The 24806-nt window shown below is 36.3% G+C and overlaps 1 protein-coding gene across 3 annotated transcripts; it reads left to right on the forward strand.

The window, feature by feature from the left end:
* The first annotated feature begins 4768 nt into the window (after positions 1–4768).
* On the forward strand, positions 4769–24404 carry SATL1 (spermidine/spermine N1-acetyl transferase like 1). 3 transcript variants are annotated; one of them, XM_037513007.2, is made up of 6 exons: positions 4769–5769; positions 16013–16064; positions 22108–22188; positions 22731–22832; positions 23450–23490; positions 24136–24404. In XM_037513007.2, the coding sequence occupies exons 1-6, from the start codon at positions 5152–5154 to the stop codon at positions 24304–24306; spliced, it is 1065 nt and encodes a 354-aa protein (XP_037368904.1). In that variant the 5' UTR covers positions 4769–5151; the 3' UTR covers positions 24307–24404. The 3 variants fall into 3 exon arrangements, with proteins under 3 accessions (XP_037368904.1, XP_054551913.1, XP_054551914.1); XM_054695938.1 differs by having other exon boundaries at positions 22162–22188; XM_054695939.1 differs by lacking the exon at positions 22731–22832.
* Positions 24405–24806: the final 402 nt, after the last annotated feature.

Consider the following 24806-nt stretch of genomic DNA (forward strand, 5'->3'; position numbering starts at 1 on the left):
GGCCTCCCCGGTGACTCAGGCGGTTGAGCACACTACTGTGAAGCTGTCCGCAGCCTCTGCAGTGCCGGTTCTATCCCCGCAGGCCTCGGAGAAACTCACATGGTGAGCAGACCTCTCCTGTCTCGCCTGCTGCTCCTCTCGGCAGTGTATTTCGTCAGTCTGCCTGTTCTGTTCCCCACTCTGTCTCTGGTGAACACTCTCACCCTCCTGTGCATCTGGACTGTACCCTGGCTCTTGTATAAATAAAATAAATCTTAAAAAAAAAAAAATGCACAGAAGAGCTAAATAGCTACTTCTAGAATGAAGACATACAGAGGGCCTGCAAGCACACACACACACAAAAAATCTCATCACTTATCCTCAGGAAAATTTACATTGAAACCACAGTGAAATAACATCTTACACATGAGAATGGCCCGTATGAAGAAGAGCAGAAACAAGTGCTGGTGAGGATGTGGCATACACCATTGGTGGGAAGGCAAATTGATACAGCCTTTATGGAAAATAATGGACATTTTCTGAAAGTATTAAAAATAGGTCCACCATATGATTCAGCATTTCCACTCCTAGGTCTCCACTTAAACAGTGAAAAAACACTTATTTGAAGGAATATATGCATCCCTATGCTCATTTCACCACTATTAACAATAGCCAAGTTATGGAAATAACCTAAGTTCCCAAGGACAGGTGAATGGATTAAAAAAATCATATGTATATACACCTCAGCAACATCATTAAAGACTCATCACCCAAAGCAGTGATAGCAAAGGCAAAGGTAAACAGCTGGGACTACATCAAGTTAAAGAACTTCTGTACAGCAAAAGAGACAGTAACCAAAACAAAGAGACAAACCCAACGGCTGGGAGAAAACTTTTGCACACAACACTAATGATAAAGGACTGATCACAAAAATCTACAGAGCTGAAGAGACTCCACAAAAACAAAGTAAATAATCCAGTCAAAAAATGGGCAAAAGATCTAGAAAGGAACTCCTCCAAAGAGGAAATGCAAATGGCCAACAGGCATATGAAAAAATGTTCAGCATCACTTGTAGTGAGATACCATCTTACACCAGTGAGGATGGCACATACTAAAATAACTAGCAACAACAAATGTTGGCGAGGTTATGGAGAAAAAGGAACTCTCCTGCACTGCTGGTGGGAGTGCAAACTGGTCCAACCACTATGGAGAGCTGTGTGGAGATTACTCAACCTGCTAAAGATGGAGTTTCCATATGATCCAGCAATTCCACTCCCAGGTATTTACCCAGAGGACACAGAATCATTAATTCAAAAGGGCACCTGCACCCCTATGTTTATAGCAGCACTATTTACAATAGCTAAGCTATAGAAACAACCCAAATGTCCAAAAAATAGATGACTGGATCAAGAAGATGTGATACATATATACACCATGGAATATTACTCAGCAATCAAAAAAGATAAACTCATGCAATTTGAAGCAACATGGATGGAGCTGGAAGGGATCATGCTCAGTGAAATAAGCCAGAAAGAAAAAGAAAAATACCGGATGGTCTCACTCATAGCAGGAATTTAGAAAACCTAAATGAGAGACCAGGAAAAAGACTAATTATAATAAAGTAAAAATCAAAATCAACAAGCAACTATAAACCAGAAACACATTTCAGTGCAGTGGAGGAGGGATTAGGGTCAAAATAATGGGGATGGAACTGTATGGGGAATATAACCAAGATGAAAATGCATGTATTGTGCAAAAATGAAAAATGATGTAAAAATATATATTAAATAAATAAATACCCCTTCCCCCAAAATCATATGTATATACACTATGTAATACTACTTGATGGTTAAACAAGATGAACTTTTGCCACTTGTGTCAGCATGGATGGAACTGGAGGGGGTTATGTTTAGTGAAATAAGTAAAAAGGAGAAAAACAAATATCACATTGTTTCACTAATATGTGGTATACAAAGAAACAAAACAAAGTATTCATCAAAACATTCAATAAAAAACACTAGAAATATGTCTGTGGAATTAAGATTAATAGCTAGTGAGGGGGAGGGTAGAGAACAAAGTATGGAGAGGGCCCAGTGGACTATGCTGCAGGACTATGGGTAACTTGGTGGTACATGTGGGTTGGTGAAATCCATCTAAGGAGGTGTCATTCTATGTTCCTGGATCATATACATGTGTAAACCAATGTTAAGTAAGAAGAACAGTCAGGAGCAAACTTTGAGTTGATGGTGGTGCTTGCAGCCTTCTGGATAATAAGAAGGTGGGGCTTTCCATGATCCACCTTGTATGAAAGGGCTGATGGAAATAAGGGTGGTACTGGGGATTTTTGGCAGTTAAACCTGGACTTTTCGCACTTAAACTGCAGGGCTTTTTAAAATTAAACTACTGGGATTTTGGCAGTTACAAAGTTAGACTTTTGGCAGTTATGCTGCTGGGACTCTGGCAGTTAAACTAGCTGGGGCTTTGACAATTAGCTGCTGGCAAGACGGGATAAATGGAGAAGCCATCAGATTGCCATGTTTGGCTTTATGTTGGACCTCAGTCTCACCTCAGTTGACTGTATCTGGGGTAGGGCAAATGGCATCTGGTCATTTGCCAGTCTATATATACTGTCTCAGGTCTCCATTTTTCAAATCCTGTGTAAATGAATTCTGTTATTGTTTCTCATGCTATGTCTGGTTTGGAATCATGTCCTGTGTTCTTAAGAGCCTGGGCAAAGATCCACCGTCAACTCTGTCCCCTGGATTAATCGTATTTCATTACCTCAAAATTGCATAATGTTCCAACCCAACATTCTTTTAAAAGACAGAAAAAACTAACCCTCAGATGGTATTCAATCAATATAAAGATTCAGGAATCAAAATACAAAAGAAGCTCTTTAACAGTTTTGTAGATAACTAAATTAAATTATCTCATTTTAACCCACTTAGGGCATCAACCAGAAACCTAGTTTGTGCTTCTCTTTTTTAATTTTAAAAAAAGTCATTGATTTCCCCCAGTAAATGATGCAAATGGTGTGCTTTTTAAAGCAAATAACAAGATCCCTTCATCCCTTTGCTGGAATTTCAGAAAAAAACAAAATGATAATTGAGTTTTCCTTTTTTAAAAAAAGATTTATTTATTTATGCATACGAGAACTGAGGTTCAGGCCAGAGGTGCGGAGATGAGAGGATTCACCAGAGACAAGACTGACTGAAATACACTGCTGAGGGCAGCAGCGGGTGAGATGGGAGAGGTCTGCTGTGCCATATGGGCTGCTCCCTGGCCGGCCGGGGATTGAACTCATGCTTCAGAGGCTGCGGATAGTTTCACAGTGCTGTGCTTAGCCCCTTGCACCACCAGGGAGTCCCGGGTTTTCCTTATTTTTCCTGGACTTTTAGTTGTGTGACCTAAGTCCAGGTACCTAACTTCTGCATCTGAGTTTCTTTATCTGAAAAATGGGCATCATAATATCAACTGCCTCATTGGATTATTGTGAGGATTGAATGATTTAGAAGTAAATTGTATCTTAGAACCATGCCTGACATTGCAGGAAGTATTCATAAATTTTTAGTTCTCACTATTATTACAGTGGGTCAAGATCAGGAATGTACCTAAATTTAATTTGTGTTAGACATGGAATAGTTCTGTGATGTCATTTGATTGACCTGTCATGCTAAGAAGCTGGTTCTCTAGATTCCATTTATAGCCAATATACACCAAATGATATTTGTGTTCTATAGTTTTATTTGCACACATCTGTCTATGGGGTGGGCTTTGTATTCTGTCCCTATCCCAACATGTATTAGACTTGGAAAATTAGTTAATATTTCTAAGTTTCAATTTATTTATAAATTGGGGAACAACAGTACATATTTGACAGGGTTTCTTTGATGATTAAGTGAGTCAATGTATATGTAAATTCCTCATCACAGTGTGAGACTTAGAACAGCTTCAACTGAAGTTCTCCCATTTAAAATAGATAAGACGTTCCATCTACAATAATAGCACCAGTTATATAATATACATTGTTGAAGAAATGAGCCAATAGACACAAATGATGGGAAAAGGAATTTTACTAGGGAGGATGGGGTGAAAGGACAATATACCTGATCTTACAGATATGAGAGTAGAGGATAACTATAGAGTATGAAAGAGGAAGGATAGTATGATGGTAAAAGCCTGTTAATACAGTCAGATAGACTTGGGTGTGGCTCTTCACCACTTGTTATGAGACCTTGACTAGGTTACCAAATCTTTTGAGCCAGTCTTTTCAGAATTGGGTATAATAGGGATGTTATGAAATTAAAAGATAAAAATATAAGTTGTTTCCCACTGAGCAAAGTCATAAAATATCTCCATGAATAGTAATAACAGTTCTTATTTATAAAGAAATATTTTCTGTATTAAGGACTTGAGCTCCTCATTATCACACTCCTTTTAAGCATTCTCATTTCTATGCTAATGGGAAGGAGGAGATAAATGGAAATAAGGCCAGAAATAGGTAATCAAATATTTCAGAACTGAGCAATGGTGAAAGGGAAAAAGGCTAGGTCAAGTATCTTTGAATTTGTTGGCTAAAATAGCAAGCACTCTTGCTGTAAAGCCTAAGCTCTGAGACACAAGCATTTTTCTTTATCGCTTAAGCTGTTGGAGAAGAGGAAATAAAGTGGTGGTCATGTGGGACCTTCCCTTCCCCTCCCTCATCATATGGGGAAGCATGTAGGTGCATTGTGACTTCAACACTATGACATAATGATGCTGCAAGCGGGTGGGGTGATAACACTTTCTCAGGGTCATCATCTTTCCCTCACTTCCAGTCTCTTGGCAGGGTAAGGGCAGATGACAACCTGAAATCCAGCCAAGCCCATAGTTACAATCGCTGCCAAGATCAACTTTAGCAAATTGGAGGTGTCAGTAATCTTTAGGTTGTCCTCCTTTATTTCACCTATTTTCACCTTTTTAAAGGAGTATTTTGAAGTATGAATCAATGAGAAAAACAAGAAACATCCCATAGCCTCCCACTGCAGCACTGCAGTCAAGGTCTCCTGTTACATCAAGATATTTAGTCATTGGCCAACCAGTCATCTGCCAATTCATCATTTGCCAACCAGTCCTCGGCCATCCAATCATCATCAACCAGACCTTGGCCAATCAGGAAGGAATCAACTGGGCATGCACCAATCAAGCTTATCATACATGAACCAACCAAGCATAGGTCTGACAGGTATGAACTTATTTGGTATGAATCAAAAGGATATGAACCAATCAAGCATGATCCTACCTGATAGAAACCAACTGGGCATGAAAGAACCAGGCATGAGCCCACCAGATCTGAGGCAAACAGTCATTAGTCAACCAGGGCCCAGTCAATCAGGCATGTGGCAACCAAGCCCTTACCAGATAGGCATGAGACACACTTTCCCATGGCAACTAGGCCCAAGCCAACCAGGTATGAGGACACCTGGTATGGGCCAATCAGGCATGAGTCAACTGCAACTAGGCTCACATCAACACAGCACTGTTCAATCAGGTATGTGGCAACCATGTCCTATCCAACCAGGCATCAGACCTTTATGTCCAAGCCAATCAGGCATGAGGCAACCAGTTCCTAGTCAGCTAGGTATGAGGCAACCAGGCCCAAGCCAATCAGCAGTGAGACCAAGTTCTAGCCAACTAGATATCAGGCAACCAGGCCCAAGCCAATCAGACATGCAGCAGCCAAGCATGGATTCATTCCTAGTAAGACCTGCGGAAGCTCAAGACTGCCCAGAAATCCTGCATCTAATTAAAGTAAGCTTTTTTTTTCTCCTTATTCCTTGGAACTTATTAGTATTAGTTCAGGCCTGAGGGTAAGGAAGACATAGGCTGTATCTGAATCTTAACTCTGCTAATTATAAACAGTGTACACAACCTTCTGGAAGTTACTTAGCCTCTCTAAGCTTCATTTTCCACATCAAAAATAAAGATCATAGTACTATCTATATCAAAAGGTTGTTGAAATGGCTCAATAACTTAAAAATGATTACACATAAATTAATTGAGTTATAGCAGTGGGCTCAAAAAGTCAAGGAGGAACCAATGAATGGAAATTCCAGGGACCTAATGTATTGTACCTTCTGGGGAAATTTTAACTTCAAAAGAGGTTCTTAGGGAAAAGGAATGCTTAACTCAAATGAATGCCCTGTCAGTGATATAACTTCAGATATTAATGGCTAAGATCTTAGAGTAGTGAGTTTTGTTGTTTTTAACACTATAAATGTTTGTAGAATTTAATGATTGATTGTCCAGAAAGTAATATTTACCCACAACAAATGTTTCATACAATTTTACACAGTCTTTGATTCCTGAAGGCCATCCATATACTGTCTCCTGAAGTCCATGAAATGGGTTAAAATTTTCTGGCTTAAAAATTCATTTAGGGCAACAACTTCTTAAGGGACTATCCTACACTTCTAAAATACAAAAGATAATGTAAACCAATGTTACTTAAATAAAAATATTAATAAAAGTAAGTTAAATATTAAAAAAAAACAAATTAAAATTCATTTTAATGGTATTCCTGAAACTCATTCCAGTACAGTAAAGGAAACAATATAATAGCCATAGTTACTATGCCAAAGTTCTGCAGCATTGAATACAACAATTATGTGACACACAACTTAAACAATTCCATATAAAAACAGCATCTCAGGGCCTCCCTGAGATGCAATCCACAAAGCTACACACAGCCTTTGCAGCACGAGTTTGATCCCCAACCAGGGAGCTACCCACATGGCACAGCAGACCTCTCCTGACTCGCCCACTGCTCCACTCAGCAATGTATTTCAGTCAATCTGCCTGTTCTCTTCCCCACTGTCTCTGGCGAATCCTCTCACACCCCACACCTCTGGCTTGTACACCAGTTCTTGTATGCATAAATAAATATTTTAAAATAAAACAGCAGCTCAGATATTTTAATGTAATAAATACCTGGATGGAGCAAGATGCAGATTATAGATAAAAAAAAAGAGTTTTGTAATGAAAAGGCTTTCATGAACTAGAATATATAAATCTCATTTAAATAAGGCCATTTGTGTTCCATTTGATCAGAGAATGTGTTTTCATGGCCAAGATAAAATAAGTTTCCTAAATGAAATACATATTTTATATTTTAAGAAGTGGGGTACAGGCCAGAGTTGCGGGGGGTAAGATTCACCAGAGAAAGCGAGGAGCAGAACAGGCAGATGTACTGAAATACACTGCTGAGGGGAGCAGTGACAAGACAGGAGAGGTCTGCTGTGCCATGTGTGTTGCTTCCCAGCTGGCCGGGGATTGAACTCGCGCCTCACAGGCCGCGAACAGCCTCACAGGGCTGTGCTCAACCCTCTGCGCCAGCAGGAAGGCCCAAAATACATGTTTTTAAATGGTGCTAGGCACTATTACAGTTCTGTAAGAACTGGGTTATCTATCCTTCCATACCTTCCTTTCTATTCTATCCCCACAAATTCCACATAATTTCTTTAAATGGTATTAATCTGCATGATTAAATCATAAATCAAAGTGCTACACATAACATGTTAATTATTCTAGAAGCAGAGATTTTCAGGTAGAAAATAACTCTAAAGAATTTTTGGTAGCTTTGTATCTGACACTTGGTTAGGAATTAATAAATTTATTATTGAATGACAGCGAATCTATATCCTGAAAACTTACCCCCCTTAGCTTTCCAAACAAGGCTATTGCTATCACCAAGTGAAAAAGACCTCACTGGACCTACCACTTCCATAAACCTGTATCTGTGGCGTTTTAATTTGCTTCATGTTCCTGGATATACAGCATATGTTTCTTGGGAATAATTTTCATGAGCACTCAGTATAGAAAAAATAATAGAAAAGTTACTTATTCTGTATCACAGACATGAATGTTAGCTTTGAGCTTCATGTTTTTCTTGTCTTAACCCAGGTTCACTTGCTAAAACTGCAAAACAGTCTCTCTTTGCAAAGGAATTTCAGTTTACCACCATAGGAATTCATTGCTTAGCTGGGTATTTTGCAGGTTTCATTTACCATGCTGCTACAAAAATTCTTCCAAGTATCTTCTGTATGCTTCAATTTTATCTTATTCCCAATCACTACATGACAACATTATTTGGGGATCTGGTCATTTCACTGCTAGGTAGTAATGACTTCTTGCTTACCAGACTTTCCATTAAAACTTTTTATTAGGGTCATTCTCCAAAGGGCTCATTTTGGACCTTTGATGATCCACAGATAAGTGCTATGTAGCATTAGTATTTGATTTTTGTTCATTGTACAACATCAAGTGCATATAACTGAAAGGTCATGTGCTAAATACTGCAAAGAATATAGGGATTATTGAATTATAGTCACTGCTCTTAAGGAGCACAGTGTTTCAGGGCAGGTGCTCTACACTATAACCAAAAGGCTCAAAACTCCATTGGGCTTTGGTTACCTTTAGATAATTTTTTTTTACCAAATGCTCAACATAATCTGGCTCTTGCTGTCTTCTTTATAAATTTTTAAATTCTAGTCAAAATCCCCAAATTTTCACATGAAAGAATAAATGAGTTTTCTAGAAAATTCCAAAACTAAGATTAATGAGGAGAAATGATCCTTACCAGACATTATAAAGCTACAATTAAAATACTATGATAACCTCTTACCATAGATGCATAGGTAGATAGATCAAAATAGAGATGGATCAATGGAATAGAATGGAGAATCTGGTAGTTCTCTTAAGTACATATGAAAATGTAGTATATGATATGGAGAACATTTCAACTCAATTAATATATGATGGGTTATTCCATAAGTGGTGTTGGGAGAATTGGGAGGAAAAGATATAGGTAAAATTCCACCTCACTTCTTACACCAAAAAAACTTCCAAATTAATAAATGTTAAGAACTAAAAATCAGACGCAGGGTAGTGCCCTTCTGACTCACCATTTTAGAATAGGGATCTTTGTCTTTGCATCCGGCACCACTGAGACTGCTTGGAACTGGGAAAGGGCTGCACTCACACCCAGAGGTGAGCTGAAAAGCCCCCACACGCCAGGCCCCATCTGGCCACCTCCAGTTGGAGCCCAGAGGGGGATCCAGCCACCACTGGGGCAGACTGCGGGCACAGGGAAATGCCCTTTTGACTCGCCATTTTAGAATAGGGATCTCTGCCTTTGCATCCCACACCACTGAAAATGCTTGGAACTGGGAAAGGGCTGCCCCCACAGCCAGTGGTGAGCTGAAAAGCCCCCTCATGCCAGTCCCTGTCTGGCTGTCAGTCGGAGCCCAGAAGGAATTCAGCCACCACCCAGGCAGGGAAGCGCCCTTCTGACTCACCATTTTAGAATAGGGATCTTTGACTCCAGAACCCACTGAAACTGTGTGGAATTAGGAAAAGGTGGCCCCCACAGCCAGAGGTGAGCTGAAGGCACCCACAAGCCAGGCCCCACCTGGCAGGGAGTCGGAGCCCAGAGCGGGATCCAGCGATTTGGAGCCCAGTGGGCTATCCAGCCACCCCACCTCCAGGGCAGTCTGTGGGACCTCAAGACACACCTTTGGAATAAAACAAATACAGAAGGAGAAGACATACTGTGACAGCGACCATTAGCATATTCATAGTACCACTGCCCTACTACACTTCTGGCACAACAGTATTTGACTCCATTGGACCACCAATTTCCAACATCCCAGAAAATGCACACCAAAAAGATGCCAGCCAGTACCAGATACACAGTGTCCCAATGCATAGGACAAATTAGAAGACAAGCAGCAGGGAGAAGAAAAACTACAAGCAACCAAGCAAGTCCTCAGGGAAAAGACACCACAAAAAGAAAATCACCCACCAGAATGCAACAACACTAAATTGGAAGAACTCCTGAACCTTCCAGAAAGAGAACATAAAATTGCCATGATTAAAAACTAACAGAAGTCATAAAGGAAAACAATGATAAGGGAAAAATAATCAATGGTCAGAAGAATGAAACTGAGTCCCTAAAGAGGGAAATGAAAGAAATGAAGGAGATCAAAGGATTAATGGAGGAGCTAAAGAAGTCTGGGAAAAGCAGTGAAAACAGAATATACAAAATGTAAGAACAAATAAGTACTCTTGAAGACACAGAAATAAAAAGAACCAAAACAGAAAAGGAAAGAGAAGTATGAAGAATAAAGAATGAAGAAAAACTTCGGGAACTATTTGATTCCATGAGGAAAGGAAATATAAGAGTTATAGCAATCCTAGAAGGAGAGGAGGGAGACATAGGAACAGAGAAAATATTCAAGGAAATAATTGAAGAGAACTTCCCAAACATGAAGGAGTTAAAAATAGACATACAAGAAGCAAGAAGAACACCAAACATCCACGATGAAAGGAAAAATACAGCAAGACACATAATAGTAAATCTCCCAAGAATCCAAGAAAAGGAAAAAATAATGAAGCTGATAAGAGGGAAGAAACAGATAACATACAAAGGAAAACCAATCAGGCTGACATCAGACTTCTACCAAGAAACACTATGGACAAGGAGAGAGAGGAGGGACATAGTGAACAAACTCCAAGACAACAAACACCAACCAAAAATACTCTATCTTGCAAAGCTTTCCTTCTTCTATGAAGAGAGAATACGGATCTTCCCAGACAAACAGAAACTCCGGAATTTCATTATGACGAACCCCCCCCCAACTCCAAGAAATACTACAAGGAGTCCTAAAGCCAGAACCAACAGAGGGATGAAAAAGAATGAAACAAGACAAAAAAAAAATAAAACCAGACAAAAGACAAATAAAATGGCAAATACAGACAATAACATATCAATATTAACTCTAAATGTAAATGGACTAAACTCTTCTATTAAAAAGACACAGAGTTGCAGGCTGGATTAAGAAACATAACCCAAACTTTTGCTGTCTCCAGGAAACTCACTTAACTACAAAAGATAAAAATAGACTGAAAGTAAAAGGATGTAAAACAATCCTACAGGCAAATGGACTAAAAAGAAGGAAGGGACAGCTATACCTATATCAGATAAAACAGATTTCAAATTCAAAAATGTAAAAAGAGACCCCAACGGTCACTACATTCTGATCAAGGGGATAATACTTCAAGAAGACATAATACTCATTAACATACACTCACCAAATGAAGGAGGACCAAAATATACCAGACAACTATTATCATCTCTGAAAACAGACTTCAGAGAAAACACATATGTAGTAGGAGACTTCAACACACCACTATCAACAATGGATAGATCAACGAGACAAAAAATAAGGACACTAAAGCTCTAAATAAGGATCTAGACCTCATGGGCTTAACTGACATCTATAGAGCACTAAACCCAAAAGAGTCTGACTACACATTTTTCTCAAGTGCACATGGATCATTGTCCAGGATCAATCACATACTGGGACACAAGACAACAGATACACCAAGATTGAAATCACACCAATCATCTTCTCTGACCAGGAAGGCATCAAACTAGAAATAAACCATAAAAAGAAGGCAAGGAACTCTCCGACCTCATGGAGATTGAAACTCACACTATTGGGAGACCACTGGACTAATGAGATCAAAGAAGAAATTAAAAAAAAAATACTTTGAGTTGAATGTCCAGGAGGACACCAATTTCCTAAATGAATGGGATGCAGCTAAAGCAGTAATAAGAGGAAAGTATATAGCAATACAGGCTCACATTAAGAAACAAGAAAGAACTAAAAGAAACAACCTAATCTCAAAGCTCAAAGAACTAGAAAAAGAAGAACAAAAACCCCTAAAACCAGTAGAAGAAAGGAAATAATAAAAATCAAAGCAGAAATAAATGAAATATAAACTAAAAAAAAAAAATCCAAAAGATCAATGAAACCAAAAGTTGTTTATTAAACAAAATTCATTTATTTTTTTAAAGATTTATTTATTCATACAAGCACAGGGCACAGTCAGAAGCACGGAAGGGTGAGAGAATTCACCAGAGCCAGAGCAGGGAGCAGAACAGGCAGAAGAACTGAGGTACACTGCCTTAGGGGAGTAGCGGGCACGGTAGGAGAGTTCTGCACGCCATGCGGGATCCTCGCTGGTGGCCAGGGATTGAACCAGCACCGCAGAGGCTGCGGGCATCCCCGCAGCCCAGTGCTCAACCGCTGCGCCACCAGTGGAGGCCCTATTAAACAAAATTTAATAAATAAAATAGAAAGACCCCTAGCCCGGCTCACAATGGAAAAACGGGAGAAAGAACAAATAAATAGGATCACAAATGAAAGAGGAGAAATCACAACAGACACAGCTGAAATCAAAAGAATAATAAGAAACTACTATGAACAGTTATATGCAAACAAGCTCAAAATCTGAAGGAGGTAGACAAATTCTCACAACTTTACAATCGCACAAAGCTAGATAAAGAGGAAATAGAACACCTAAATAGCCCAATTACAAGCACTAAAATTTAAATGGTAATCAAACCCTCCCCAAAAACAAAAGCCCAGGACCAGATGGATTTACAAGTGAATTCTACCAAGCATTTAGAAACGAATTAGTGCTTATCCTTCATAAACTCTTTCGAAAAATTGAGAAGGAGGGGATAATACCAAACACATTCTATGAAGCCAACATTACACAACAAAACCAAACAAGGACAACACACAAAAAAGAAAACTACAGGCCAATCTCTCTAATAAACACTGTTGCAAAAATCATCAATAAAATTTTAGCTATAAGAATCCAATAATGTATCCATAAGATAATTCACCACAACCAAGTAGGATTTATTCCAGACAAAAAGATGGTTCAACATATGAAAATCAATTGATGTAATCCAACACATCAACAAAAGGAAATATAAAAACCATATGATAATATTAATAGATGCTGAGAAAGCTTTCAACAAACTACAACACCCATTTATGATAAAGGCCCTTGAAATTCTTGGGATACAAGGAACATACCTCAACATCATAAAGGCCATATATGACAAACCCATAGCCAATATCATTCTCAGTGGTGAAAAGTGAAAAGCATTTCCATTAAGATCTGGAACAAGACAAGGATGCCCACTCTCAGCCACTGCTTTTCAATACAATACGGGAAGTCCTAGCCAGAGCAATAAGACAAGAGAAAGACATACAAGGAATCCAAAGAGGGAAGGAAGAATTCAAACTATCACTATTTGCAGAAGATATGATAATATACATACAGAACCCCAAAAACTCCACAGAAAAACTAATTGAACTAATCAGCTTATAAACAAGGAGGAGACAAAATCAACACACAAATATCAGTAGCCTTCCTATACACAAACAATAAATCTGAAAAGGAAGAAATCAAGAAAACCATACCTTGTATTATTGAAACAAATAAATCAAATAATTGGGAATAAACCTAACAAAAGAGATAAAGGGCCTAAACCAAGAAAACTACAAAACATTGTTAAAAGAAATAGAAGAAGACACAAAGAAATGGAAAGACATCCCCTGCTCATGGATTGGAAGAATTAACATTATCAAAATGGCCATCCTACCAAAAGCAATTTACAGATTCAATGCTATTCCCATAAAAATTTCAATGTCATTCTTCAAAGAAATAGAACAATTATTGATGAAATTCCTATGGAGCCACCAAAAACCCCGAATAGCCAAAGCTCTCCTGAAAAAAAAAGAAGAGAATGGAGGCATCACACTCCCAGACTTCAAACTATACTACAAAGCCATAATCATCAAAACTGCATGGCATTGGAACAAGAACAGACACACAGATCAATGGAACCAAATAGAAAATCCAGAAATAAACACACAGATTTACAGTCAACTAATCTTTGACAAAGGAGCAAAGAATATGCAATGGAGCAAAGAAAGTTTGTTCAATAAATGGTGCTGGGAGAACTGGGTCACTACATGCAAAAGAATGAAGCTTGACTACTACCTCACGCCATGCACAAAAACCAACTCAAAATGGATTAAAGAACTAGACATAGACCTGAAACCATAAAATATGTAGAAGGAAATAAATATAGGCACAACACTATGTGACATATACCTCAGTAATATCTTTAAAGACTCATCACCCAAAGCAGTGATAGCAAAGGCAAAGATAAACAGCTGGGACTACATCAAATTAAAGAGTTTCTGTACAGCAAAAGAGACAGTAACCAAAGCAAAGAGATAACCCAATGGCTGGGAGAAAATTTTTGCACACAACACTAATGATATAGGACTAATCACAAAAATCTACAAAGAGCTGAAGAGACTCCACAAAAACAAAGTAAATAATCCAGTCAAAAAATGGGCAAAAGATCTAGAAAGGAACTCCTCCAAAGAGGAAATGCAAATGGCCAACAGGCATATGAAAAAATGTTCAGCATCACTTGTAATGAGATACCATCTTACACCAGTGAGAATGGCACATACTAAAATAACTAGCAACAACAAATGTTGGTGAGGATGTGGAGAAAAAGGAACTCTCCTGCACTGATGGTGGGAGTGCAAACTGGTCCAACCACTATGGAAAGCTATGTGGAGATTCCTCAATCTGCTAAAGATTGAGCTTACATATGATCCAGCAATTCCACACCTAGGTATTTACCCAGAGGACACAGAATCATTAATTCAAAATGGCACCTGCACCCCTATGTCTATAGCAGCACTATTTACAGTAGCTAAGCTATGGAAACAACCCAAATGTCCAAAAATAGATGACTGGATCAAGAAGATGTGGTACATATACACAATGGAATATTACTCAGCAGTCAAAAAAGATAATCTCATGCAATTTGCAGCAATATGGATGGATCTGGAAGGGATCATGCTCAGTGAAATAAGCCAGACAGAAAAAGAAAAATACCGGATGGTCTCACTCATAGCAGGAATTTAGAAAACCTAAATAAGGGTCCAGGAAAAATACTAATTATAATAAAGTAAAAAGAGATACAGTATGGCCGGGGGTGGGGGGTACAAGGGATTAGGGTCAAAATAAGGGGCGTGGGAATTGTATGCAGAATATAACCAAGATGAAAATGCACACATTGTGCATAAATGAAAAATGATGCAAAATATATAAAATAAAAAAAAGAGCTTAAAATCAATTAGTGGTTAACAGATATGGGAGGTAGGGGCAGGCGGGTAGAATGGGTAACGATGGTCAAAAGGTTAAAACATCCAGTTGCAAAATAAATACGTTCTGGGAATAAAATATACTACATGGCAACTATAATTAATAATGCTATACTATATATATATGAGAGTAGCTAAGAGGATAGAACTTATAATATATCACAAGAAAAAAATGGGGCTCTGTGAAATGATCAATATTAAATTTATTGTGGCAATAATTTCACACACACAATATATCATTATATTGTACACCTTGAACTAATACAATGTTATATGCCAATTGTAGCTCAATAAAACTGGAAAAAAATTAAAATTTGATTTTGAGCAACTATTTTTATTTTTATATGAAAGTGGGGAATTCCTTTCCAAGCATAAGTTCCAAACCACGATGAATTAATCAGAATGTGTTAAAATTGATATTGTGAAAAGGTAAATAAGGTCTAAAGTTTAACTGAGAAAAATGCCTCAGAAGCAAACACTACAGAGTTCTCTGTAAAGCCCATGAGCTTTCTAATACATACTTTTTGATGTGCTAACATTGGTTTACAACACTGTACATGAGTCAAAGGTCCATAGTGCTCTACCATAATCCATTGTGCCCCCTCTGCTTCTGGAGTTCTCAATTTTACATACACTTTGTGATACATACCTAAAATGCTCAGAAACTCTTTTAGATTTACTTATTTGTTTCCTGCTTTATTCAAGGCTAATTACTTGAAAAATTGACCTTCCTATGAGTGAAGTATTGACAATCTCTGTATATATACCTTTGTTTCATGAGCTGTTTTAAAGTTTCTAGATGACTGCGATTAGTTTTTGACTCACTTTTTAATACTGTCTTGGACATCATATGCTAGCAAATGCTCCATAAAAACTTCATGATTACCATCTTAAGAATTTGTTATTAAACCATAAACTGAAAGTTTTCTCTACTTTAACAGGAATTGGCTGCCTGTGAAAATATGCTAGATGCAGTTAAGTTAACAACAACAGGTAAGATATTCTATGGTAGTTTCAGATCTAGAAAAAGAAAAATTGCAAAATGTATGTATATAGTAATATACGTGCCTAGATGTGTGGAAGCTGTTATTCTTGGTATACAAGAAGGGTTATATTAATTGTATCTATATGTACAGTACATAAATTTGACAGTGATATCAGTGCTCCACCACTTTATATTTCCACATTTTTAAAATATGCTATGAGCTTTTATGTCTTTGAAGCTGCAATAGATTTCAACTAAATTTTGAATGTAGAATGAGATGTGTAATTAGTCAAAAAAAGCATAATTTGATACCCAATGAAATAGATGAAAAAAGCAAAAATGATAGAATTATTTGAAGATTTTTATTATATGTTGATAGCTAGTAGTATTAATATAGTAGTGTGTCATGTTGTATTGGAATTTTTAGGCAGCAAATAACACTAACAGAAGAGATTATTAAGGCTTATAAAATTATATTTGGAATCTATAGGAATTTGAGGGTCAACTTTATCATTTCTGTGAGAAGGGATGTTGGAATTTTGATAGGGACTGCATTGAATCTTTACATTGGCTTTGGATAGTATTGGCAATGTTAGATGTCATCTTCTTCTCATCTATGAATGCAGAATATCTTTTAATTTATTTAGCACTTTCAACAATGTATTGTAGTTTACAGTAAGCACGTATTTTGCTGTATTGGTTAGATTTAGCCCCAGGTATTTTATTATTTTAGGGTTTATTGCAAATAGAATTGCTTTCCTAATTTACTTTTTGTGGTTGTTCTTTGGTAGTGTATATGATCAAAACTGATTTGTTTGTTCATATTTGTAGCTTTCAACTTTGCCAGAATTATTAGCTCTGGCAGTTTTCTTTTGTATTATTTCAGTAAGATCATGTCACTTGCAAATAGAGATCATTTTACCTGTTTCTTTCTAATCTGGATGGCTTTGACTTTTTTTTTTTTTTTTTTTTTTTTTTATGTGTGTGTGTCAAATATCTTCCCTATAGCTTAATGTTGAATGGCAGAGGTGAAACTGGGCATGTTTGTATTTTTCACTTTAGGGGGGATGCTTGCACTCACAGTGACTGTGAAGTTAACTTTTTTAAAGTACCTTTTTATAATGCTGAAGAATTTCCCTTTATTCCTAGTATTCTGAGGGCCTTTATCATGACATGGTATTTCATTGTGTGTGTGTGTGAAATTTTGCATTGATTCATGATCATGTGTTATCTTCCTTTGTTCTGTTAACATATAGTATATTGAATCATTTTGATCCTAGGATAATTCACATTTTGTCATTCTGAATTATCCTTTAAGTGTGCACTTGGGTTCAATTTGTTATTTTGTTGAGGAATTTCGCATATATATAACCAAAGGATATTCATCTATAATTTTTATTTCTTATGCTATATTTACCTGTTTTGGGTGTCAGAGTAATGCTGGCTTCATAAAAAGAGTTTAGGAAGCATTCCCATCTCAATTTTTTTTTGTACATGTTTGAGGATTAATGCTAATTCTTAAATTTTTGGTAGAACTCACTGCGATGGTGCATGGGTAAATTGGTGAAGGAAATTCTGTGGAGACTACACCTGAGGGGGGGAACAAACATTGTTTAAAATGAACAATGATGTAAAATATATATAAATAAAAAAAAAAAAAAGAACTCACTGTGAAATCATCTGGTAGTCCCTGGTGTTTCTTTGCTGGGAATTTTTGATTACTTATTCAAACTCTTTACTTGCTATAGGTCGTCAGATTTTATATTTCTTCTTGAATCAATTTAGATAATTTGTAAGTTTCAAGAAATTTTTTCATCTTTTCTAAGTTGTCTAATTTGTTTACAATTCACAGTAATTCCTCACAATTTTTTTCATCTCTGCAAGGCCAGTAGCAATGGTTTCATTTCTGATTTTATGTTTTTTTGTTTTTAAGATTTATTTATTCATGCATCCAGAAACTAGGGTACAGGCCAGATGTGTGGGAGGGTGAGAGAATTCACCAGAGACAGAGCGGGGGACAGAACACAGACTGACTGAAATACACTGCTGAGGGGAGCAGCAGGCGAGACAGGAGTGGTCTGCTGCACCATGTGGGTATCTCCCTGGCTGCACTGCAGAGACTGCAGACAGCTTCACAGCACTGCTCTCAACTGCCTGCTCCAGGGAGGCTCCTCATTTCTGATTTTAATTACTTATATACTCTCCTTTTTTTCTTAGTCTAGTAGTCAATTTTGCTCTTTCCAAAGAACTAACTTTGGTTTCAAATCTATTGCATTTCTATGCTCTATTTGGCTTATCTCTACTAGAGATAAACTTTATTGTTTATTGTTACCTTCCTTCTCTTAGCTGTGGATTTAGTCTGCTCCATTTTCTAGCTTATTAAGGTGAAAGGTTAGGTTATTGCTTGAGATTTTTCTTTTCTTAGTATAGGCATGTATAGCTATAAAATTGCCTCCAAGCATTATTTTTAGTGTATCCCATAAGTTTTGTACGTTGCATTTCCACCACGATTTCTTCTTACCCACTGGTAAGGAGTGTGTTGTCAAATTTCCATGTGTGATTTTCCCAATTTCCTTTCTGTTGATTTCCAGCTTCATTATATTATGGTTGGAAAAGATACTTTGTGTGATTTCAATCTTTCAAAATTTATTAACTTTTTTTGTGGCCTAATATCTGGCTTATGCAGGAGCAAATCCCATATGCACTTGAGAAAAATGTATATTCTGTTAGGTGGAGTGTACTGCATATTTTTGTTAGGTCCAGCTGTTATACAGTGTTGCTGAAGTAATCTGGTAATTTGTCTTCTAGTTTGTTATTCAGTACATTATTGAAATTAAGGTATTGAAGTTTCTTACTATCATTATAGAAGTGTCTTTACAATTTTGACATTATCTACTTTGTATATTTTGGATTTCTATTGTTTGGTGCAAAAATGTCTATCAGTGTTTTTATCTTCATGGCAAATTGACTCTTATCATTAATAATTTCCTTCCTTGTCTCTTTAAACAGTTTTTACTTGTCTGTATTGTCTGATATTAGTACAGCCACCCCACACCCTTTTGAATACTCTTTGCATGAAATTTTTTCCATCATTTCATATCAACATGTGTATGTTTTTAATTATAAAGTCTTATAATCAGCATATAATTAGATCATATTTTTTAGCCCATTCTGCTAATCTGTCCTTTGACTACAGCATTTAATCCATTTACATTTAATTACTGGTGAGGGACTGTTACTACTTTGCTATTTGTTTTCCATGTGCCAAATAGCTAATTTTGTCCCTCATTTCCTCCACTACTACCTTCCTTTTTTGTTTGATTTTTGTAGTGAAATGTTTTAATTCCCTTTTCCATTTCCTTGTGCCTATTCTATAAATTATCCTCTTTGTAATTATCAGGGGATTACATTTACATCCTTAAGTTTTAACAATCTAATTTGAATTTATACCAGTTTAACTTCAATACTATACAAAAACTTCTATACATCTGTCCCACTTATATGTTACTGATCTCAGAGATGACATCTTTATATATTGTGTACCCAGCAATATACACTACTAATTTTATATATTTGTGATTTTAAGCATGTAGAACATAAAAAATGGAGTAACAAAGAAAATTAAAATAACATTAGTTCTTCAATCACCCATGTATTTACCTTTAACTAGACTTCACTTTTATCTTTATTTCTTCATATAACTTTGATTTACTATCTCATTTCAACCTTTTAGCATTTCTTGCAGAGCAGTGTGTGTGTTTTCTTTTTTAATCTTGGATATCCTAATTTCTCCATTTTTGAAGGATGGTTTTGGTGGACATATAATCATCAGTTGATAGGATTATCACCCCAAAGAAACCCTCTCCCATCCCAACATTTTTACTGTTTCAATGTACTGCCTTCTGGCCTCCAAGCTTTCTGATGAGAAACTGAATGATAATCCTATTGAAGATTCATTGTATATGACCAGTTGCTTTTTTCTCTTGCTGCTTTTAATATTTCCTCTTTGTCTTTCAACAATATGGTTATTATATGTCTTGGGAGGGGTCTTTTGGGTTAATAATAATTGGAGTTTGTTGAGCTTGGATTTGCAGAATCATGTATTCTGTCAATTCTGGTGATTTCAGTCATAATATCTTCAAATAGTCTTTTCCCCTCATTTTCTTTTTACCTTCTGAGAGTCCCATAATGTATATGCTGGTCCACCTGATGGTGCTCTACAGATCCCTTATACTTGTTTACTTTTTGTCTTCTTTTATTTTTTTGTTCCTCAGATTTGATTTCAATTGTTCTATCTTCAAGTTCATTGTTTTTTTTTTTCCTTCTGCTTGCTCAAATCTGATTTTGAACACTTACCATGCTGTTTTCATTTCAGTTATGATTTTCAGCTTCCAATTTTTTTGGTGAGCATTCTTTCTCATAGTTTCTATTTCTTTGTTGATATTACATCTTGATCATATATCTTTTTCCTGTCTTTGTGCATGTTTTCTTTTAGCTCTTTGAACAGTTTTAAGACAGTCATTTAAAAATACTATTGCCAATAATGCTGGATCCTATTACCTGTCACTACTGAAAGCCAAAAAGCAGAGACAGGAGTTCAATCTATAAGAAGTGTATTTATTTAGGTAGCTGGCCAGCAACCTGAGAATGGTGGGCATGTCACCCTGAAGAAAGCATTCTCACACCTCATTTCTCACTATTTTATAGTTAAATTAACAAAAATAGTTATCAGGGTAACTATTAACAGTTAATCAGGATAGCCATCAGAGTTGAATCAGTTTATCAGAACAGCTTGTTATAGTATATGTTCTTGGTATTCGTCATGTAAGCCCCCAGAACTTGTTATCAGCCTCTGGGTTAAGTTGGTCTTGGTACATGCTGGCCTGCTTGGTTAATTTCCGATGGCATCAATGTCTGGCATTCATTTGGGCAACATTGGGGAAGGATCCTCGGTTCAAAGCAAGAGTTTTAGTTTAAAGAAAACATGATTAGTCATATAGTTTATATGTACAGCCTATGCTATGTATTCCTATACTGAGTGGTGCCCTTCCCTTTCTCCCTAGCCCCCTTCACTATTTGTCTAGTAAATATGAAATCTGGGCTTCCTAAGGTATGTGTCCTTTTATTTTTATTTCCTGAGGGCCATACTTTCAAATTTCTGTTTATGCCTTGTGATTTTGTTGTTGTTCTTATTGAAAACGACATTTGAAACTTCTGTGTTAACTTTGGAAATGAAACCCTCTCTTCGCTAGAGATTGCTTTTTTAAAAAAATATTATTTATTTATGCATACAAGAGCTGTAGTACAGGCCAGAGGTATGGGGGGGGGTTGGCAAGAGGATTCACCAGAGACAGAGTGGGGAACAGAACAGGCAGACTGACCGAAGTACACTGTTGAGGGAAGCAGCAGGTGAGCCAGAAGTCTGCTGTGCCATGTGGGTTGCGATTGCTTTATTGATATAGGGCATCTTTGTATCAGAGATCACAGATTTGAATGAATAAGGTATTCTGAGGTCTTTTCTATGTCTGTACTTTGTCATGCATGGTAGCTTTCTAGATTTCCCTGTATATATGGTTGTTTCTGAATGTCCAAAAAACAAGTTTCTCCTGGAAGCAGCTTTAGTTAGTGGAGACTGGAAAAATGGTGTCTAAACTTCAAGACCTCACCTCAGTGTTCAGAGTAGCAACCCACAATCAGAAAACAGAACTCCAATATTTGGAGGATAAAGTCCTTATTGCCTATCCCAGCTCCAGAAAACCACTCTGAAAAATTTAGTTTGCTGTCCCCTCAGTTATCTGTCATGTGGTGAGGGTTTGGGGATGGGCTGTCAGAAAGCTGCTACTGAATTGATCAAAATAAACAGCATTTTACCAGCTAAGCTATCCTCTGCAAGTTGCAAGTGTTCAAATAAGCTCTAGTTTAAACATGTTAACTTTGGAAAGTTTCTGAGACTAATTGCACATGTGAAGAAACAAATTTCTGGTGTTGCTTATTTCCCCATCTTCTCTCTATTGCAAATTTTCTAACATTTTATGTGAATTGATATTTCAGATTTACTAAGGGATGGCTTTGGGGACAATCCCCTTTTCTATTGTCTCATTGCAGAAGTACACAATCAACAAAAAACATCAGGTAAAATAAATCATTTTCCAACATAATCTGGAGTATATTTTCTCTACCCTGAAAACAAAGTACAGATACTTTGTTATACTTTGATAGCATGTAAGTACTACTGAGCAAAGATGAATAAAAGTACATAAACACACTTTTTTAAAAAAGAAAATGTACCTGTCATATATGCATAGAAAAAAATTTGAAAAGGTGTACTTTACATTGAAAAGATTATTTCTTAAGATTGTATTATAAGAGACTTTGCCCTTCTATATTTTTACTTATGTGTTTTTAGAAATTTTATTCAGTGACCTTTATTTTATGTTTTGATTACTATGGTTTTGTAGTAATAGTCTGGGAATGTGATATCACCATCCTTCCTCTTTTTTGTAAGCATTTCTTTGACTATTTGGGGTCTTTTGTGGTTCCATATGAAAATCAGCAATATTTTTCTATTTTTTTTTTAAAGAATGTCACTGAAATTTTGATAGGGATAACACTGAATATGTCATTTTAAGATTCAAAGCATTAACCTCTTTATACCCTCGGTTTCCTCTTCCTAGACAAAGTGACCGTTGGGTTTGCCATGTACTACTTCACATACGACCCCTGGATTGGCAAGTTACTTTACCTAGAGGACTTTTATGTCAAACAAGCTTACCGAGGTCAAGCTACACTTATTTTATTACCTATACTTTAAAAATGAAAATGCTGTATTTTAATTTGAGTAGAGATAAGGCTTTAGTATTTAAATTAATTTTTATAACTCATTTCTATTTCATGAGTCTGATCACTATCCTAGTTATGCTTGTATATAGTGAAGACTCAATCACAGATTGGAAAAATGTTTTTCTTTAGTTCCCATCAAGGCTTGAATAAGCTAAGATATTATAGCATAGCTACACTTTTGTCTTTACAAAATGCTATTACATTTTGAGATCATTTGACTAGAAATAGATAAGAAAAATATTCTGGTGACTTGATGATAGAGACAGGGACTCTATTTTCTAATTATCAGTCTTTAAAACAAACCGAAAACATTTGGAACCCATTCTAATTAGGAAAAAGGATAAGAAAAACATTCATCAGTTAATTTTAACATAAGCTATTAAGAATATATTAACTAAATTTAAGATGTTTATATATCCACATCTTATAATAGCTGAAATTGGGGTAAATATAATGATCAACTGTAGCATTTTCTTTTAAATCACAGCAAGTAACTTCTTAAGTGGAATTTTTCAACTTAACAGTTTTTCATTTTGAATTGTATGTTCAAAAGGTCTAGGTATTGGGGCTGAAATGCTGAGGAGACTAAGTCAGGTATGTATTACAATTAGCACTGGTATTTTGTATGTTATCTTTTTCCTCATCAAAAATGATTATTTAACAGAAAATTAATCTGACCATGTGAACATAACCCCCAAATAACCTGAATTTTATTTCAATGAAACTGATTTTTTAAATCAGATACTAATGTTGTATTTGAGTATTTTAATTAAAAATTGATTTCTATATAATGCACAATCACACTTTATACCTTTTTTGCTACAAAGTAGAAGCAAGCAAGAGGAAGACTAGAAGGCGATTTTATCCATAAAATAGGTCCACAGTATGAATGTGAGAATAGTACAAAAATAAGGTCCTTTTGTATTTTGGAAATACATTATGAGATCAGGTGACCTTTTCGATAAACTTTTTCTAAAACAAAAACAAACAAACAAAAAAAAAAAAAACAAAACCCAGTGAATTGAATTTACAAAAAGACTGTTTGAGCTTTGCAAACCAGTTTTAGACTTTTAAATAGAGGGTTTTAAAGTTCAACAGTAGCATTTTTTATAGCTTTAAAGAAGTCTAAGAGAGAACTATTATATTACTATCTGCTAGTAACTTGTGTAGTAGATTTTCAATAAAGTGTGTTAATGAATACAAAACATTCAAGTAAAACAAATCTTTGTTTTAAAACAGATAGCCATCAGAAGCCAGTGTAACTGCATGCATTTTCTTGTCGCCATTTGGAACCAGGCTTCTGTTGAGTACTACACTCGTCAAGGGGCTTTAGACCTTTCCTCTGAAGAGGGCTGGCATCTGTTCAGGTTTAACAGAGAAGAACTCATGGACATGGCAGAGGCAGAGTGATAACTCATCACAACATGTCCCAACATATGCTCCAACATCTGAGTATCATGTAACAGCAGGTTGAGTGTTGTACAATACAGCAAGTGATCAAATACTGATTTGAGCAGATCTTTTAATTATAAACAGACTTTGCAGATGCAGTCAATTCTACATTATACAAATTTATATATACATATATATATATATGTATATATAAATAGCTAGTAACAGAGTTGATGATCCAAAAGAAGAGATAAAATTTAAAAAATCACATAAACTTGACTTTAGGATAATTATATTTTACCTACCATATCACACTAAATTTAAGATGTTTATATAGCCATATCTTATAATAGCTGAAATTGGGGTAAATATAATGATCAACTGTAGCATTTTTATCTTAAAGATAAATAATATGCCCTACGATGGGTGTGTTTGATTATAAACAGATAAGGTACAAAAAAATCACTTCAAATACTGAAACTAAATTTTGAAGAGTTCAATAGTAACTGAACTGCTTC

This window comes from Talpa occidentalis, unplaced genomic scaffold (assembly GCF_014898055.3).
Source record: "Talpa occidentalis isolate TD23 unplaced genomic scaffold, MPIMG_talOcc4v2.1 talOcc4.15, whole genome shotgun sequence".
NCBI classification, from domain to species: Eukaryota; Metazoa; Chordata; class Mammalia; order Eulipotyphla; family Talpidae; genus Talpa; species Talpa occidentalis.

What these genes read in the sequence shown, in the direction of transcription:
- SATL1 (XM_037513007.2), top strand. Translation starts at nt 5,152, where the DNA reads ATGCACCAATCAAGCTTATCATACATGAACCAACCAAGCATAGGTCTG. An exon ending in AGTTAAGTTAACAACAACAG is followed by an intron (nt 16,065 to 22,107) that starts GTAAGATATTCT and finishes TTGATATTTCAG; the next exon opens with ATTTACTAAGGGATGGCTTT. An exon ending in TGCTGAGGAGACTAAGTCAG is followed by an intron (nt 23,491 to 24,135) that starts GTATGTATTACA and finishes GTTTTAAAACAG; the next exon opens with ATAGCCATCAGAAGCCAGTG.